At 36.2% G+C, this 18942-nt stretch overlaps 1 protein-coding gene across 3 annotated transcripts in view; it reads right to left on the bottom strand.

Annotated features, from left to right (window-relative positions):
- TMEM117 (transmembrane protein 117) overlaps nucleotides 1-18942 on the bottom strand; it is a 483475-nt gene that overhangs the window by 154856 nt on the left and 309677 nt on the right. For all 3 annotated transcript variants that reach the window (XM_042992135.1, XM_042992137.1, XM_042992136.1), the window contains exon 5: nucleotides 7915-8012. In XM_042992135.1, the coding sequence (XP_042848069.1) occupies nucleotides 7915-8012 (98 nt within the window). The remainder of the gene's footprint in view (nucleotides 1-7914; nucleotides 8013-18942) is intronic.

Raw genomic sequence — 18942 nt, 5'->3', positions numbered from 1 at the left:
TCCACACCCGAAAAACAAATAACCCAGTGAAGAAATGGGCAGAAAACATGAATAGACACTTCTCTAAAGAAGACATCCGGATGGCCAACAGGCACATGAAAAGATGTTCAACGTCGCTCCTCATCAGGGAAATACAAATCCAAACCACACTCAGATATCACCTCACGCCAGTCAGAGTGGCCAAAATGAACAAATCAGGAGACTATAGATGCTAGAGAGGATGTGGAGAAACAGGAACCCTCTTGCACTGTTGGTGGGAATGCAAATTGGTGCGGCCGCTCTGGAAAGCAGTGTGGAGGTTCCTCAGAAAATTAAAAATAGACCTACCCTATGACCCAGCAATAGCACTGCTAGGAATTTACCCAAGGGATACAGGAGTACTGATGCACAGGGGCACTTGTACCCCAATGTTTATAGCAGCACTCTCAACAATAGCCAAATTATGGAAAGAGCCTAAATGTCCATCAACTGATGAATGGATAAAGAAATTGTGGTTTATATTCACAATGGAATACTACGTGGCAATGAGAAAAAATGAAATATGGCCTTTTGTAGCAACGTGGATGGAACTGGAGAGTGTGATGCTAAGTGAAATAAGCCATACAGAGAAAGACAGATACCATATGGTTTCACTCTTATGTGGATCCTGAGAAACGTTAACAGAAACCCATGGGGGAGGGGAAGGAAAAAAAAAAAAAGAGGTTAGAGTGGGAGAGAGCCAAAGCATAAGAGACTGTTAAAAACTGAGAACAGGGGCGCCTGGGTGGCTCAGTCGGTTAAGCGGCCGACTTCGGCTCAGGTCATGATCTCGCGGTCTGTGAGTTTGAGCCCCGCGTCGGGCTCTGTGCTGACAGCTCAGAGCCTGGAGCCTGTTTCAGATTCTGTGTCTCCCTCTCTCTGACCCTCCCCTGTTCATGCTCTGTCTCTCCCTCTCTCAAAATTAAATAAAACGTTAAAAAAAAAAATTAAAAAAAAAAAACTGAGAACAAACTGAGGGTTGATGGGGGGTGGGAGGGAGGGCAGGGTGGGTGATGGGTATTGAGGAGGGCACCTTTTGGGATGAGCACTGGGTGTTGTATGGAAACCAATTTGACAATAAATTTCATATATTAAAAAAAAATTTTTTTTTAAAAAGGTTCTATTGAGCCAAGAGATAGCAATGATTCTGTTAGTGATGGTAAAAGTCATCCTACACAATAACCCTCCTCTCTGTCTCCCTCACACCAGTCATGAAGATTTTCAAAGGTAAGTGCAGGTTATCATTTATTTTTCTTTATATTTTGTATATTCTTTATTATTTTGTATTATATTACAGTATTGTAATCATTTTCTATGAAAATTTTTGGATTGTGGAATGAATCTTCTGAGTTTCCATTATTTCTTACGGGGAAATTCGCTTTGATATACAAATGCTTTGGATTACAAGCATGATTCTGGAACAAATTATGCTCACAAATCAAGGTTTTACTGTATCTCATCCTGCAGATCTGGGCTTATTACACACCTCCCACCCCCTCACCCCCCCCCCCACCACAAGACCTACTCCTCTACCACAATGCCCTATCTCAGTCAATAATATCACCATCTGTGCAGTTGCTTAAGCCTAAACATTCAGTGCTACCCTTGAACTTTCCTTTTGCCTCACTCCCGTAACCAACCGCCATGTTTCCTCTCACCTGACTCCAGCTTATCCTGAGATGACACTGAGGTTCTAGTTCATTTACAAAACAATCCCTGGAGCTCTCTTAGCACCACGTCATGGCACCCACACCCAAGGCTGGCTTTGCCTGACCCCTCAACACCCTGTATTTCTCATCAGACAGAAAATTATGTTGTCAAGAGTCATTTTCTCTTTCAAAGTTATATCTCAGTGCCACAGAGACCACCTGATGCCAAGTAACAGCAAACATAATACCATTTAAAACAAAATAATAACTAATACACAATAGTAAGTAGCAAAGCCAGGACTGAAAGCCACGCAGCAGGCTCCAGACTATGTGCTTTTAACCACTATTTTACATTGCATTCAGCATTTAATAAGTATTTACTTAAATAGTTAATAAAAACATACATTCTAAATTCAGCAAAATTAAGTCTGGGAGGGCACGTGATTGTGTTAACATGCAGGTATAAATGTATGCCTGGGAGTTACATCTATCATGCATAAATGAATTCACTTTTTAAATGAAAATCTCCAAATAATATGACAATAATGTGACAAGACAGTAATGCAACATCAATCACCTTTTTATCCAGAAGTAGAAAACTTACATCTAGCAAGAGAACCATTTGAAATATATCCTTGGATCTCTCTGTTTAGAAACAGCCACACTTAAATGGATCCTGTTAACTTTGTGCAGTGTTTAAAATTAAGGTGACTGATTCAATAGGTACAGTTACCTGATTTGGGCTTGAAATGTTATTATGCTTTTCCTCAGTTCCAGAGGCAGCTTTTAATTAAAGATAGGCAACTGCTTAACAAGACACGTTGAGATGGAAGGAAAGCTGAAGGCCAGAAGACAAAATTCATCCAGAAAAAAGATACAGGCTAATTTATTATTTGAAAAGTGAGGCAAAGGGTTTTGCATACTATAGTTGTTCCAGAACTTTTCATGAATTTTTGTCTAATGTAAAAATTTTCCTTATAATTATAATGGAATTATACAGAACATATTAAATTATAATTAGTATCCTCTCCATTATAAAGCAAATAAAATGTAATACTTTTCTAGTTAAACATGTAGAGTCATAGAATCGGTAGGTTTGATGAAAATTTAGAAGTGATTCCCTTTTTGTCTCCCTGAATGTGAAAATCTTTCTACTGCATCCCTGATAGATTATCTAGCCTTTGCTGGAATACTTCTACTGACAGGAAACCCAGCCTTTCATCAGGCAAGCTCACTCAGCATTGAGAGGCTTACATTATTAGGGACATGAATCTAAATCTGCTTCCATGTGACTTACATTCATTAGCCTATATGTTAGTCTGCTTGGCCTACTATAACAGAATACCACAGACTGGCGGCCTATAAACCACAGAAATGTATTTCTCACAATTTCAAAGGCTGGAAAGTTTAAGATCAAGGCACCAGAATTTGCTGAAGGTTCCCTTCCTGGTTCATAGCCGATGTCTTCTCACTGTTCTTCACATGGGGGAGAGGACTAGTGGTCTCTCTGGAACCTTTTTTTAATTTAATTAATTTTTAGAGAGAAAGAGAGCACGCGCGCGCGCATGAAGGTGGGAGGGGCAAAGGGAGAGAGAGAGAGGGAGACAGAATCTTAAGAAGGCTCCATGCTCAGCATAGAGCCCAATGGGGGGGCTTAATCCCATGACCCTGGGATTGTGACCTGAGTAGAAACCAAGAGTCGGACGCTCAACCAACTGAGCCACCCAGGTGCCCCTCTGAAGTCTTTTTTATAAAGGCACTAATCCCATTCATGAGGAATCTACCCTCATGACCCAAGCACCTTCTGAAGGCCTCACTTTCTAATACCATCCTATAGGGCATTAAGATTTCAAAATATGAATTTTGGAGGGACACTAACATTCAGACTATAGTAGTCCATATTCTTCCCTCTGGAGCAAAGCAAACAGAATGACTCACTCTTCAATATTTTAATCTTACAGTAGAAAATAGCATTATAGAGCTGAAAAGGATCACAGAGAATAACAAAGCCCATCCCTTTTGAAGAAAACAGAAAGAAAACTCAAAAGTAGTCATAGAGGGCGTACATCTAATTGCATGTTAGGGAGCTATTACCAAACTCGTCAGACTGACATTTCCACTGATTCTTAGGTCTTTTTATTACTTTATTATATTTTATTGTTATCATGTTACTCACCCAGACCATGTATATTAAGATAATAATTTCTTGATTAGCTTTTGTCTGGTGAAAGTTAAACAATTTTGCTAGACTTTACTGATGACCACGATATTCAAAAAAGGAAAAAATAGTTTGTTTCCCAGTTAAGAATTAAGAATAATCATGATCAAGAGATGTCTACCCAAACCATTAGAGCACTAGGTAAAGTAGTTTTTTCAAATATAAAGATACTAATAACCCCCCCCAAAAAAAAAATGGAATGGAAGTGAACAGTTGTACACCCGTGCACAGAGCAACACAGTGCTAACACATCACTAACATTACTAACATTACTAACATATTATAACACTTGCAGAATTTTCCAAGTTCTCCTGGAGCATCTAAGTAATCACAGACCACAGTTTTTACCAAATTCTTTGCCACTATAACACCTGTATTACCATTTTTCCAGCCTCAAACATCAGTTTTTTTTTTCTTTTTTGCCATTTGCTGTCCAGCCTTTAAGACAAAAATTTCAGCCTCCTGTTGTAGCAACACTTAACTTCTTGGATCAATTTCTATATTCAGCAGGATGCAGTTTCAAACAATCCCCACATCTCAGGGCCTTAACACCTGCAAAGGATTATTTCTCACTCACACTATATGATCACTGTGTTGTTAAGAATGCTTGGTTTACACTGGTCATTCAGGGAAGGTGAATGACGAGGGCTCCAGCTAGATGTAAACTTTCAGTTGCTACGAGAAATGAGCTCCCTTCAGTGCTTCTCACTGACAATTAAATGCTTCTACCTACATGTGGCACGTGCCACTTTCACTCACATTTTAATTCGCCAAAGCAAGTCATGTGGTCAGAGGGGGCAGAAAAGTGCAAAACCCTCCTGTGTCTGGAAGGCAAAGTACTGGAGTAATTGTGAAGCCCTAATGAACACCAGATTTTCCAATGCCTCCTTCTGCCAATTCCTCTACTCATCGCAGAAGACTGTCTCCCTTATATTTTTAAATAAAGCTAAGCTTTTGGAAAATATTATCCCAAGATGCTTCCCATCAAAAGCATACAAATTGTGTCACTAGAGAACAAATAACATGGGGAAATAGGAGCTAACATAAATATTGTATTACTTGATTTTAATATTTTTTAAATTTATTTTTATTAAAGCACAGCCCGTGCACAATGTTACATTAGTTTCAGGTGTATATTACTTGGATTTTTTTTTATGTCTGGTTATGCATATGTTTGCTTCAGATACAAGTGAGTGGAAATGATTTTTCATAACCCTTCTGTAAAATAGAACAGTGTATGGAATTAACCTAGGATTTAAATTCTTAGATCTTGTTCTTTTTAATTATCAAAAGGGCTGAGAAAGGGATTTTGGAAGGGAAGTTCTATAAATATTCTTCCCTTTCCCATTTAGTATTTTCAAATACAATCACTTTAGTCTCACCCCCGGCATAAAAGCCCGTGTGCTATAGCAGCTCTGTCTTTGCACAATTACAGAAAGAGACAGGAACCATTTTCCTCAACGTAGAGACATCTATCACTAGGAATCAAGGAAGAACTCAGCCCCACAGTTACAAAGGAAACAGTACCTGACAGACATCTGTGAATTAAAGCAGCTACATGTAGGTAAAAGGTAGGTTTACCAGAACAAAATGGCATGTCGTACTGCTAAAAATGCTGCACATAATCACACTGCAACTTAGGAAAACTTTCTTTGCAAAATTTCTTCTCCAGTACAGGCTGTCCACACTAATCACTGTTCCCTTAACTGAGGCAAAACCAAAAGAAAATACCTCTTTTTGAGTGGGTAACACACAGTGTGTAAATACCATCTTTTGTTACATTTGAAACCTTGCCAATGATTTTTGTATGTTATCTCCTAGAGCTAAAAAAACAAATTCCCTTTATACTTGCTAAATCCCTTGTATCCAAAAAGTATGAACAAAACAGAAGATTTCATTACTTCCCACATAATTTCCATATTCAACTTTTTGCATCAGATTTTCCCTTTTTAAAACCATGAAAACTGTTGACAAGATAATCTAACTGTATGGAAATGGATAAAATAGGAAAAATATTTTTAGAGTGGCTTTTAAATTTTCCTCGTTATTTTATGTTCTCCATGATGTGAAATACCACTTTTGAGATACAACAAAAAAATCATGTCTCAAATATATTATCTAATAATCAATAATTTTACAAAAATAATGACTATAAGAGTGTGAATTTATTGAACTGAATTGCTCTCCATTCAAGAATATTATCTGTCAGTGACTAATTAAATTATTTTTATAACATTTAAAATATGCTTTAGGTTATCCATTGTAGCTATGTTATCACATTTGTCAAAAATAAACCCATTTGTATAAGAGCAATTGGTAATATATAGACCTGAGTAATAATGTTCAAGAAAAACATACTAAGATGCTTAAGGAATAATCCAGTATGGATTCCTCGCCTCTGAAACAGCAATTGCAATTAAGAGTAGCTAATGACAATCAGAGGGGTCTTGAGATTACTGTATGCATGGCTCACTTTTGCAAATAGTATGCATGTGACCTGAGTAACTGGCCATATTGAACAATAACCAGCAGCCTGCCTTTGAAGATGCATTAGATAATAGAAAATGTATGTAACCATAGTAAATTAATATTGTTTTAAGATAGATAGCCCATAAAATCTTTTAATATTAGTGTCTATCTTCTTTTAAATTATGATTCTTAAAACCTCTATAGAGAATTCTATAGGATAGAATGACTCCCCAGAATATCACATTCTTATAGAGGACCATTACCTAAAAAAGGATTAAGGGTAATCATTTGGAAATTTGCACAGTGATGTATCATCTGTTCTCCTAGAGGCAGTCTAGTGTAATGATTAATAAATGGGTCTCTGCAGTCAGAGACCTATGCTTATAATAATAATGCCTACCTTATAGGGTTGTCAGGATTAAATGAGTAAATACATAGAATGTTAAATACTTAGCATAGTGGTTGGAGCAAAACATATCTTCAAATATTTCCTATAGTTATTATATTATATATTATTCAGACAAGCTACATGGGGAGCTTTCACACAGGAAAAAAAAATATGAAGGTCAAATGCACCATAAAAATAGGCCACACTTGACTCATAGAGACAAGGTATAAAAAAAGTCTACAAAATCATACTCATTTTTACAACACTATTTGAAATACATTTTGTTTACCTCTAAGAATTGAGTTCAGAATGCCATATATCTCTACCAACATTTAATTCTAGTGTTAAAGCACAAAGATGGCTTAGAATGTTTATTTTGCCCCATGATTTTTATAGTTTGTACATGAAAAGAAGAAATAAACCCCCAGAATTAAATCTAAGAACAAATAACTTTTTTTTCTCTCTATCATTTCAAAAGCCAGGTGAGCAGGGTGGAATTTATCAGGCACCAGTGATCATCCATTCCAACACTCTGTGTGTGTTAGTGCACACCTTTTCAAATATTAGGTTGAATCTGTAGTTGGCCACTGCCCTTCTTACTGTCTATTCTTATATCTTCTGTTTAAACTTCTTCAATTACACATCAATAGTATTGACTCTACAAACAACAAAGTTCCATAAGACATGGATTTTTTTTTTAATTGCAATGATTGGTCTGGAGAGCTAAAGGAAATTACGTAAAGAAGGAATGCCAATGAGCCAGATGTGATTTGTAAATAGGTTCCCTCTCTGTACAACTTCTTCAAAGCAAAATTATATCCTGTCAAGTGTACTGGAAATTTAGAATTTACTGGAGACATTTTTATGGCAGATTTCATTGATGAAAATTATAGCTTGTTTTTGCTGAATAAAAAACTTACTTACCTCTGGTAAAATACGTATTATTTTATTAGTAAATGTATCTCTTGAAGATGTGCATATGCAACAATGTGTAAGCAGAAAGTAATTCATAAAATAATTAGGATTATGGTTTTAATCATCTTAATGGAGCATAATATCCACTAGAAATGGCTCTCTACATAGAATTCTATATATCTAAAAAAACTACATCCAGCTCAAGTTCTTTGTGAATGATGGAAGGCTAAAAATCGATAAATGAAACACTCTCTTACCAGAATAAAATGATCCTAACATTTCCTTTCTTCCAGAAAGCTCTTGCAGATTTTCCCCAATCAGGATAGGGTTTGTCCTGAAGCATCATATCAGTGACCTGAAGCCACAAAAAGGAACTTATTTAGCACTTTCAGAAATCTTACATTCAGGTTTAAATATGGATATAACTTATGCTTTATTGAGAAAATGTAAGTATTTTAACACTTAAACATATACAGAGATAAAATTAAGAAGAATATATTTCCTCAGTTCAATTTTTTTTGCAGTTCATTTGACTTTACAAAATGAATGAGCAGATTGAAGGTCGTCTAACACATCAAGTACTGAGACTTTTTTTTTTAATTTTTTTTAATGTTTATTTATTTTTGAGACAGGGAGAGACAGAGCATGAACAGGGGAGGGTCAGAGAGAGGGAGACACAGAATATGAAGCAGGCTCCAGGCTCTGACCTGTCAGCACAGAGCCCGACGCGGGGCTAGAACTCACGGACCGCAAGATCATGACCTGAGCCGAAGTCGGACGCTTAACCGACTGAGCCACCCAGGCGCCCCTGAGACTTTTTTAAAAACATCGATCAAGATTACCTTACATGAGAAGGCATCTTTAAGATACCATGAACTTCTTCATAGAAGCAAAACATACATAACAAATAAAATACCATACTTTTTGCTTGTCTAAATCAGAAACTCCAAAATCTAAATATTTCTTTGTATGTATAGATTATTAACTGTATCACTAGTCAAAATATTACTTCCTTTGTCTCTGTTTTTTTTTCAATGTTATGTGAGGAATGGGACTTGACCCAGTTTTACAGCATATTTTAATAGCCTAGCATTCATTCTCCCACCTCCATGCCATCTGCAGTCCTACATCTTTTTCCAAAAATGTTCTACCTCTCTTTCTCACCTGCAGATTCTGCCCATCTTCTGAGGCCTAGGCAAAGTCACATCACCACTGTGATGCCCTCACTGCCCCTCCAACTAGTTCTGGATCCACCTTTCCGATGTCCCTTATTGCTTTCTACTTTCTATTTGACTTACTTATGTACATTTGTTCTCCCTCCACTAGGCTTTAAAATCCTTAAAGGTGAAGATTTGTCACTATATCCCTTTGAATAGCTAAGGTTCTTTTATATAAAAGACTGCAAAATATTTGCCTAAAGAAAAAATAGCAAAATGATTTGATATAAATGTTTGTTTTTAAAAATGCATTAACAAAATAAATTTCTCATTGGCCACATCCCACATTAATGGTTTCAGGAAATGTCCAAAGTATTATACACAACCTATTATAAGAGCATTTTTAAAAATCTGATGGGATGGGTAGTGAATTTCTTTCTTTCCTCTAATAAAGGAAAACATATTTGGTGTATGTGTATACACACACAAACACACACTTCTTCCTTTTTCCAGGAAATCTACCTTCCCTTCAAGAGAAGAAGATATTGTTCCATTAATTGGATATTTATTTATTTATTTATTTATCTATTTATTTATTTATTTATTTTGAGAGGGAGAAAGAGAACATCAGCATGAGAGGGGCAGAGAGAAAGGAAAAGAGAAAATCCCAAGCAAGCTCTGCACTGTCAGTACAGAACCCACTGCAGGGCTTGAACCCACAAGCAGCGAGATCATGACCTGAGCTGAAACCAACAGTCGAACACCTAACCCATTGAGCCACCCAGGCACTCCTCATTAATTGGATTTTTATTTAATGACATTCAAATTCAAACAGGGCCAATTCAAAATTAAGAAAATTTATATGGAATCAGATATACTGAATTGAGTAAGGAAGAATTTTCATCATCCATTAAAAAATACTTCTTTCTTGGTGTTAATATAATATTGCACTCACATGTAACTTCCAACAATGGCCTGACCTGGAATGGGTGAGATTTAATCATTTATGGTGAAAGATTTTGATTCGGTGGGGAGTCCTTCTGGATCAATGACACCTTCAGTACTAGACTTTCTGTGGAAGGCACATCAATTCTCAAGCAAGCCCATCTTATTGTGCTATACAACATCCAAGAAATGGTCTCTGGAAACATTCATAGCATGCAAGAACACAGGCTCATTTAAAATGCAATCAGAACAGAGGTTAAGGAGCCCAGTCTCCAGGAGATATTCAGTCTTAATTCTTTATATTCTTTCTCAACATAATTTCTTGGACTAGGACTCCCACATTACTCCTGGTTGATGAGAACCAAAGGAAGTTCACTGGTCTTCATGGAGTAACACTGCAGATTTATGCCAGCTCTAACATAGGGCTTACAACCATTTTGTGTGAGGTAGCTTTGAATCTTCAAATCAACAAATGCCATAAATAGTTTTAATACGAATCCTCAGTTAACTTTTTGAAATCATTAATTATATTGATAATTGTGAATGCAACTAACATTTAAAATTCAAAAGGGAACAACATTGATTTCACTTTTTAAAAAAATTTATGATTTTCTCATCTATTTTCTTCTTCCCAACAATTTAAAATTACAACTTTTTACTTTCTTACTCTAATGTACATGCATTGTATCTTCAATCAAATAAAATTCATATTTGTCAAAATGAACAAAGGGAGATGAGAGAATAAAATTTAACCATGGGGCATCTGGGTGGCTTAGTCAGTTAAGCGTCTGACTCTGGATTTCATCGCAGGTCATGGGATCAAGCCCCGTATCAGGCTCTGTGCTGACAGCATGGAGCCTACTTATGATTCTCTCTCCCTCTCTCTCTGACCCTCCCTCATGTACGCTGTCTCTCTCTCTCTCTCTCTCAAAATAAATAAAAATTAAATTAAATTAAAAATAACCATGAATCAAGTGAGTTACACTGTTACTAAAAAGTGAATAAAAGCAAAAGTAGAAAAATTTAAATCGCATGTATTCTTGGGCATAATTAGAGTTTTATATCATAACTTCCCTTGAGGAAAGAATTGTTATTCTTCCAAACAACAATTTCATCCACTACTCCTTTGTAACTTTCTTGAATAGCAAGTCTTGTGTCCATTTTTATTTATTTATACAAAACCTCAAGGTTAAGTAAATACTTTAATAAATATTTCATGTTATACCAGCTTAAAAGATTTAATTAATTCTGTTCAGCAATATTCACCCTGTTCCAGAAAAAAAGTCTACACGGTAATAAATATTTCCAAGGAACAGAATGATTACTGTGTAGATTTTATTCAATTTTCAATGTTTTCTCCAGGGCACTTTCTGAGAAATACTTACTATATTTTCTAGAAGAAGGCAATCTGCTGCTATATGACCAATAATTATAGCATCATGTTTTGTAAAAATGACATTGAAGGATAAAGAATTTTCTCAGGAAAATGACAAGATGAGGCAAAAAAAAAAAAAAAAAGAAAGAAACACACACACACACACACACACACACACACAACACACACACACATTTTTTTTTTTCTGATGCCAGACAGCTGGTCTTTTTCACTCCCCAGCTCCAACTCTTTATTTTAAGTCATATCATCAGATCAATGTCAGGTCACTTGCAGCTAAATTGGCAGGAGCAGAGACAGTCATTAAAGGGATGCATTCAATAAAGAAAAAATCCAATTACCTTCTGCATTAGAGAAATCAAATTCATTTCTGTTGGTGGTCAAGGACAGTCTTTGTGGGAAAAGATGCAGGAAAGGCAGGACTAAAGACCATGCACAAAGGGTGCTATGTAGCATAAATATAATGCAAAACTTGTTGATGCTTCTCCCAGAGGAAGATTATTAGAATTTGAAATTGCAGGTCTTTCTTTCCAAGCTGGGAAAATTTAACTCTTTGAGTCTCATAGATCTTGTCACTCTCCCTTTCCTCCCTATGAGGTCTGTGCACAAAACTCAGAACTTCATTACATCCCTTATCACATTATGCCTTGTCAGGTAGTCTTTCTCAGTAAAATATAAGCTACTGTAGGGCATAGGTATTGTACAATCGGAGCATGAGCATGAATGTTGAGATTTCAAAGTCAGTAAATGACTGTAAAAGCAATTTATCTCTACAGAAATCTAAGTGGAAACTTTGCTCCCCTAAGTGGAAGCTGAGCAGATAGGACATGGGGGTAAAAATGGCAACAGAAAGACAGCAGTGACAACAGCAATACCATACGTTTGCTATAGAGCTTCATGGATTACAAAGCTCCTGGAGGTATTTTTCTTAATAACTGTCATAGCAGCCTTATAAAGTAAGTTGCTATTTTCCACTTTCCACCAATGGAGAAAGAGAAGTCAGTGAGATGAAATAACCCATCAGGATCACACACGGAAGGCACTGTTATGTGGGCCAGTTGTGGAGACAGCCTGCCCGCTGACTTCTGAGTTTTTTCTCTTACTAGCTTTTTATTTGCAACAAAGTAAATGTGCAACAAAGTAATTAATCTCTCTGAGCCTCAGCTTCTTATTCTCTATGTATGGACACACAGTAGGTATTAGCAGATGTTACAAGAATTATTGATTTTTTTTGTTATCTAAAACTTCTATCCAGGGGCGCCTGGGTGGCTCAGTCGGTTGGTTGGCCAACTTTGGCTCAGGTCATGATCTCACGGCTGGTGAGTTAAAGCCCCACGTCGGGCTCTGTACTGACAGCTTGGAGCCTGGAGCCTGGAGCCTGCTTCGGATTCTGTGTTTCCTTCTCTCTACCCCTGCCCCACTCACCACACTTTGTCTCTCTGTGTCTCAAAGGTAAATAAACATTAAAAAAAATTAAGACTTCTACCCATTTAGTCAAGTATAAAGATATTAAACAATTGTTTGTAGGCTACACTGCTCTCATGGCCTACATTTGCTTTATGTGACTGCGTTAAATGATTGTATTTAGAGTCAAAGGATTTGACAATCAGTATCATCTCTTCCATAAAGACAAGACTATAAGATACTGAACTATTAGAAAATGATAAAGATAGAGCATAATGTTAAAATATGTCCAGTCTAAAATTGCTATAAAAAAATAAAACTTATTGCCAAAGGCTGCAATAATCTAAGAAGGCTTCACAGAAGATTTGTATAATAAAACTGACCACTGATTTGTATCCTGTATCATTCTCTAATTTTGCCAGGTTTTTCTTAGCTTGATTATAAACTACGCACACAAAGGTACTACATACTATATCTCTAGTCTTACTTGATACAGTTTTAGGTTAAGCATGTGATATTAATGAAAAATATTGATTAAATAGATATAAAAGATCATAATATAATAATAATAACCGTGGCTACATAGTGCCCCTCTTGAGGTAGTTATTATATAGCAGAGTATCATTTAAGAAAAATAAGTGTCATTCTCTTAACAAGCATATACATTAAGGATATTAATGAACAAGCATATACATATAATTTTCCATGCTATTTTGCAATTTATTTCATTTTAATAATATATTTTGAACATAATCATATATCAGTACATATATAGTTATTTAAATAGTTTCTTCTTAGGCAAGGTTTCAATTGTATAGAGCCAGAGTTAGTCTCTGGAAAATTCTTCTAAATCTTTAAGGTCATATATGCAAGAAGCCTGATAGAAGTTTCCTTAAATTTTAACAGAACCTTGAAATTTTTCATATAATTGTAAATAAGTTTTAAAAATGAAAGAAACCTTTCTAGACATCATTAATTAAAAATAAATTTTAATTTAAAATAAATAAAAAATTTCTTCTTTTTTTCTTCTTTCACCATGCATTTACTATGTGCTTTCCACTGAAATACAAAATGTTTCTATTTGGTTCTAATTACTACCTTTATAATTAAAGTTCATTTAACATATGTATTATTTATTTCAATTTTTATTTACTCCCTAAGATGAGCATTGACTAACTTATTTAATTTCTGCTTCTTCTCCCTCTGCCTTCTCTCCGTCCATTACCCTACTATACTTACATTATTTTACCCTATTAACTTTTTGACTCTTTGAATATCTTCTGTCCCTTTTTTATTTATCATCTTTAAATAGTATCTTCTTCCCTCATCTATAAAGATGGGAAAATCAGAACATTATGCTTTCTTACACTATTCATCATTTCTGTGTTGTTAGGGTTTGGGAGCATTTCTCTTAACCCTGGTTCTACAATTAAATTGACTCAATGATCTTTTTCAGTACTCCTGCTGGAGTTTGCCCACTACTTTCAAAGTTTGTACTTTGTTCTACAACAAAGGGCATGAGAGCAATGTAGCCTACAAACAATTGTTTAACGTCTTTATACTTGACTAATAATTAGACTGAGTGTAAAATTACTGAGTCATTGTTTTTTTGTTGTTTGTTTGTTTAGCTTGGCATTAAAGGCATGGCTTCACTTTCTTAATACTGTTGAGTGAGACCATGGAGAAATCTAAGATAACTCAAAATGGGATTTTTTCTCCATCTTTACAGGTGAATTGGTTTTTATTGCTTAGATGCCCAAAGTATTCTTTTTTCTATCTTGAGTATTACAATTTTGCTAAGTTTATCAATGGTTGTCTGTCACTTTTCTAGGCATGATCGGTGCTTTCAACCTAAGGATTCAAGTTTTTCTTTACTCTGTTAACTGTTCTGAGAATCCTTAAGTATTATTTTTCTTTTCCTTTATTTTAGTTCTATTGTTTAGTTCTATTGTTAGAGAAACAATTCTGCAGACACTGGTTGTCTCTGTCTTCTATGTGTATCCTTTCTAACTTTCAATTCCACTCTCTCAGTTGTGTCCCTTACCTTGATTTTGGGTGTGTCGATTAATATTTGTGGAGAGTCTAATTTGACCTTTATTTCTCTAATTTTCTTCCTTTTGCATTTCTTTCCTGAGCCTACCATCCCATTTCATCCTCTGTTGTCTCACAACATGAGATCTCCAAACTCTTGTACCATTGCTTTGGAAACTTATAAAGACAATGACTTCACTAATTGTTTTTTAATTCCCTGGGGTTTTGTTAATCACAATTTTCCTCTGCTCCATAGTATCATTTTTCTGGTGAAAGTTCTTCACCTGCTACTGGATTTTCTTCTTATTTTCTGCCTCTGTTATTCTTAGAGACAAAATTCTCATGCTGGTTCCTTTGGAGTTGACTGCCATCTGAATGACATGAGTTTTCCTGGACTAGCATTCTGCAAGAAGCTCATATTGGTTGCGGGGGGTGGGGGGGGGGCTGTGGGGGCAGGGCCCACTCTCAATCATCATCTCCCCCCGATCCCTAATGCTCCAGACCTCTCAGGGAATGCCACCTTCCTTGGAGAATTATCCAAGAGATAAGTCATCACCACATCTCCTCTTAGCATTGTCTTGAAACTTAGTGATAGTCACTACGTTTGGCAATCCTCCATCATGAAGATTGTGCTTCAGAGTTAAAGATACGATTTAGTCTTATTTATGATAAAGTTAACATCTCCGATTCTTATATTCCATGTTCTTTGGGATGGTTGCCAAAATATTCCTACTTTCAAATGAAAATTCTATATTGCTATTTAAAGTGGTTATTAAAAGGCTTATTTATGTGACATGTATTTTTGGCAATTTTGAGGCCATTTTGTCAAAAGTGATTACTACATCTGTGATATTCTCGTCTGTTTAAATGGTACCTATCAGATGACCTAAATAACATTTAAAACCAGCTTTTAATTAACCTTGTTTTAGATTATCTTCCCCAAATACAACTTTGTTAAAAATAAAATAATTAAACATAATACAAGATTTTGTAGGGATTTGAACATAAGGCAGTTTCAGATTTTCTGGGAGAGGATTTTGAAGAAAAGTTTTGCTGTATATTCAGCGTATGTCATAATATAAAATTTTAATTAGGTTATCTGGCTACCCATATCTATTATATAAGTGAAATGTGAAAAGTATTTAGTCATTGGAAGGCTAAGTGTTCTATGAGAGCATTTCATACGTAGAAATTTCATCTTTTAAAGATAATAGTGATAATGGTCTTCCAGTAGTATGATAGTGTCTTCCATTTATCTACAGCAAAACATGCCACCAGCAACTGATGATTTTCATGGATATCTATAATTACTTTTAAACACCTGGATAATTGTTATCATGACCAAGATATTTTTGTTTTTTAGTTCCTTGTCCACTTAAGAAAGCTAATTCAGACTATCAAAGATACATCACCCCATCACTGTAGTATTCTCTCCCTGACTTTGTTAATACCACTTTTATTTTAATTTCATTGAGGCATATACAGGTGCATGCCAGAAAAATTACTTAGAATTATAAGCCAGTAGTATTACTAAGCATGAACAGGCAATTAACACCAAGTTTTCAATATCAAGCAATCCCATATTTTGGCAAATGCTTTGAAATTCCCTAGGGTGGTTCATTCAGGGACAGGTAGAAAGTTACAAAGTTCTTTGAATTTGTAAAAGCAGACTTTGTATTTGAGGACTTTTGCCTCCCAAAAACTTGTGGTTACAAATATATTCATTTACCAATGGCCAAAGCCAACATCAAAACGAGTGCATATTGGAGCAAATGGGTGGCTCAGTCAGTTAAATGTGACTCTTGATTTCAGCTCAGGTCACGACCTCATGGTTGGTGGGTCCGAGCCTCTCATAGGGCTGTGTGCTGACAGCACAGAGCTTGCTTGGGATTCTCTCTTCCCTCTCTCTCTGCCCCTGCCCTGCTTGTGCGCGTCTCATACTCTCTCTCTCTCAAAATAAATAAACATTGTTTAAAAAATGAGTACATCCTTAAATACCCAGTCCAAGAGGGCAGACTGCTTATCGTTAGGAAGAACATGAGCACTGACAGAGAGTTATGACCCACTGATGACAAACCGATGACACAAGGAAATATCAGCACTTAAATTGGAAAGGAGAAGATGGTAAGCAGGGCTCCAGTGTGTCTTTTAATTGCTTATTTTACTTCTTTGCTTCTAAGCAGATTAATAAAAAGTCCTTACCTACAATGCATATGTATCCCAAATTCCTCCCAACAGTATCATAACCATATTGAGGAGTCTGACTCCATTTTTTGGTCTTTTTTTTTCTTTCTTTTTTTTCCTTTTCATTAAAGCATGGTTGACATATAAAATTATGTTAGTTTCAGGTGTACAACTAATTATATTAGTTTCAGGTGTACAGTGATTTGACAATTCTATACATAACAAAATGCTCTCAACAAAAAGTATAGTTATCATGTGTCACCACATGATTTGTTATTATAATATTGACGATATTCTCTGCGCTGGACTTTTCATTCCCACGCCCTTTTTATTACTAGAAGTTTCAACTTCTTAATCTCTTCACTTATTTTGCATATCCCCCCACCTCCCTCCCCTCTGGCACCCCCTAGTTTGTTCTCTATTTATGAAGTTCCATTTAAAAAAAAATAACTGCTGACAACTTTTAAGCCTCACTGCTCCCTCTTCCTCTTCCCCACACCTGGGAAAATCCTGTGCTCCTTACCCTGCAACAGGAGGAAGTTCAAACCATGTGCAGGAACCCTCACCCTGGTTCCACCCCTTACCCAGTATAAAAACCCCACACCAGTCTCTTTACCTGACTCTTTTCAAGCACTTCTGGATCTCTTTGAGAGCCATCCTGCTCTCCCCAGAAAGTTCACTATATGAGGAATAAACCTTTTCATATCTTCTTGGTGCAAATGTGACATCTTCATTCTTGGCATCTGAATAAATTTGGGATGGAAGGGCCATCTTACTTTTTCAGAGTGCTCACACAGTAACAAACCCAACAAGTAATCATAAATGAGGTTTCCGGTGATTTTTTTTTTCTCATATCTTGTTTGGGAGGCTACCTTTTTTCTTATGGACTCTTGGCATCTTATAATGCAAATATATTCTGTCACCAAACAGCAGTGCAAAAGGCCTGCTGGAATTGAGGAATTGAGAGATTTCTAGGAGACTATGTCAAGGAAACTTCACTGTATTCCTGAAACTGTAGCTCCGTGCATCAAAGCCTGACATTATATAAAAACAAAGGCTAATATTGTATAAATTATTCATATAAAATAGGGAGAAATTAAAAGTTCCAAATTTTAGTAGCTATATCCTGAACATAAACTGAGATTCTGTAAAATGCAAAGATCTAAAGTAGCTGAATTAACCCTGCTAATATACTCACCCCCAGAGTATAACCTCCATCACTGCAAGCATCTTGTCCATTTTGTTCACACAGTGTCCCCATGATCTAACACTGTATATAGTAGACTGTAAACTCTCAGTCAACATTTACTGAATGGGTGGATGAAAAAAAGGATACATGGTGAGTGAAGGAACAAAAGGGAATCAAGGAGAACATGGAATACAGAAGAGACTAGTGAGGAAGGCTAGAAAAAATAGCACATTCCAAGTAGCTCTTTCCTTGTTCTGCTTTTAAAGCCTCTCTAGCAATTAGTGTTGATGATGGTGCTAACAGAAATGGTGATGGTAGTGGTGGGAGGAGGAGGAGGAGGAGGACATGAATGGTAGAGTACTCCCTTTCCTTCCAATCCCATCCCTTCACTGCCTGGAAAGCTAGGAAAACACAGGGCATTTATAGTTAAATTCTAAAAAGAGGTAGAGGTCATCTTTGTCAACTCCCGGAAAAATAAAGAAATCAAAGATAATTTCAAACAAGAGGAATATTAAGCCTAAGATGCATACTTACTCCCATTGTCCATGTGCACAACATATCTGCTTTATTGTAAATATATCTGTAGATTAACTAAAGAAGGACACATATGAATCAGATATTTTAAAGACTAGAAAGCAGTACACTTCCATATGCCTTATATTCGGTGTTAATTTATTGAACAATTCTGGGGGAGAATGGGGTATAGTGGCATCTGGAGTTGGGACAGTGCCCAGCCTCTGAATCCTTACGTGTTGGGACCTTTGCATCCCTAAGAGCATAGCATTATTTTCTTATCCTCTGCTTAAGTCACTCTAAGGAAAAACAAAATTTAAATTGCATTTCTTTCACAATAGGGAAATATTGTACTGCATAGGACGATGCGTGTTGTTTGTTCCCTTTTGCTGACCCCTAACCCCCAAGAGACACACCATACCACACACACAGGCATGCATATACAATCAGTCGTACACAACAGCACTTC

The sequence above is a fragment of the Panthera tigris genome, chromosome B4 (assembly GCF_018350195.1).
Source record: "Panthera tigris isolate Pti1 chromosome B4, P.tigris_Pti1_mat1.1, whole genome shotgun sequence".
Classification (NCBI taxonomy): domain Eukaryota; kingdom Metazoa; phylum Chordata; class Mammalia; order Carnivora; family Felidae; genus Panthera; species Panthera tigris.
Note: the sequence above shows the minus strand (reverse complement) of the source record. Positions and strands in the feature narration are given on the sequence as shown.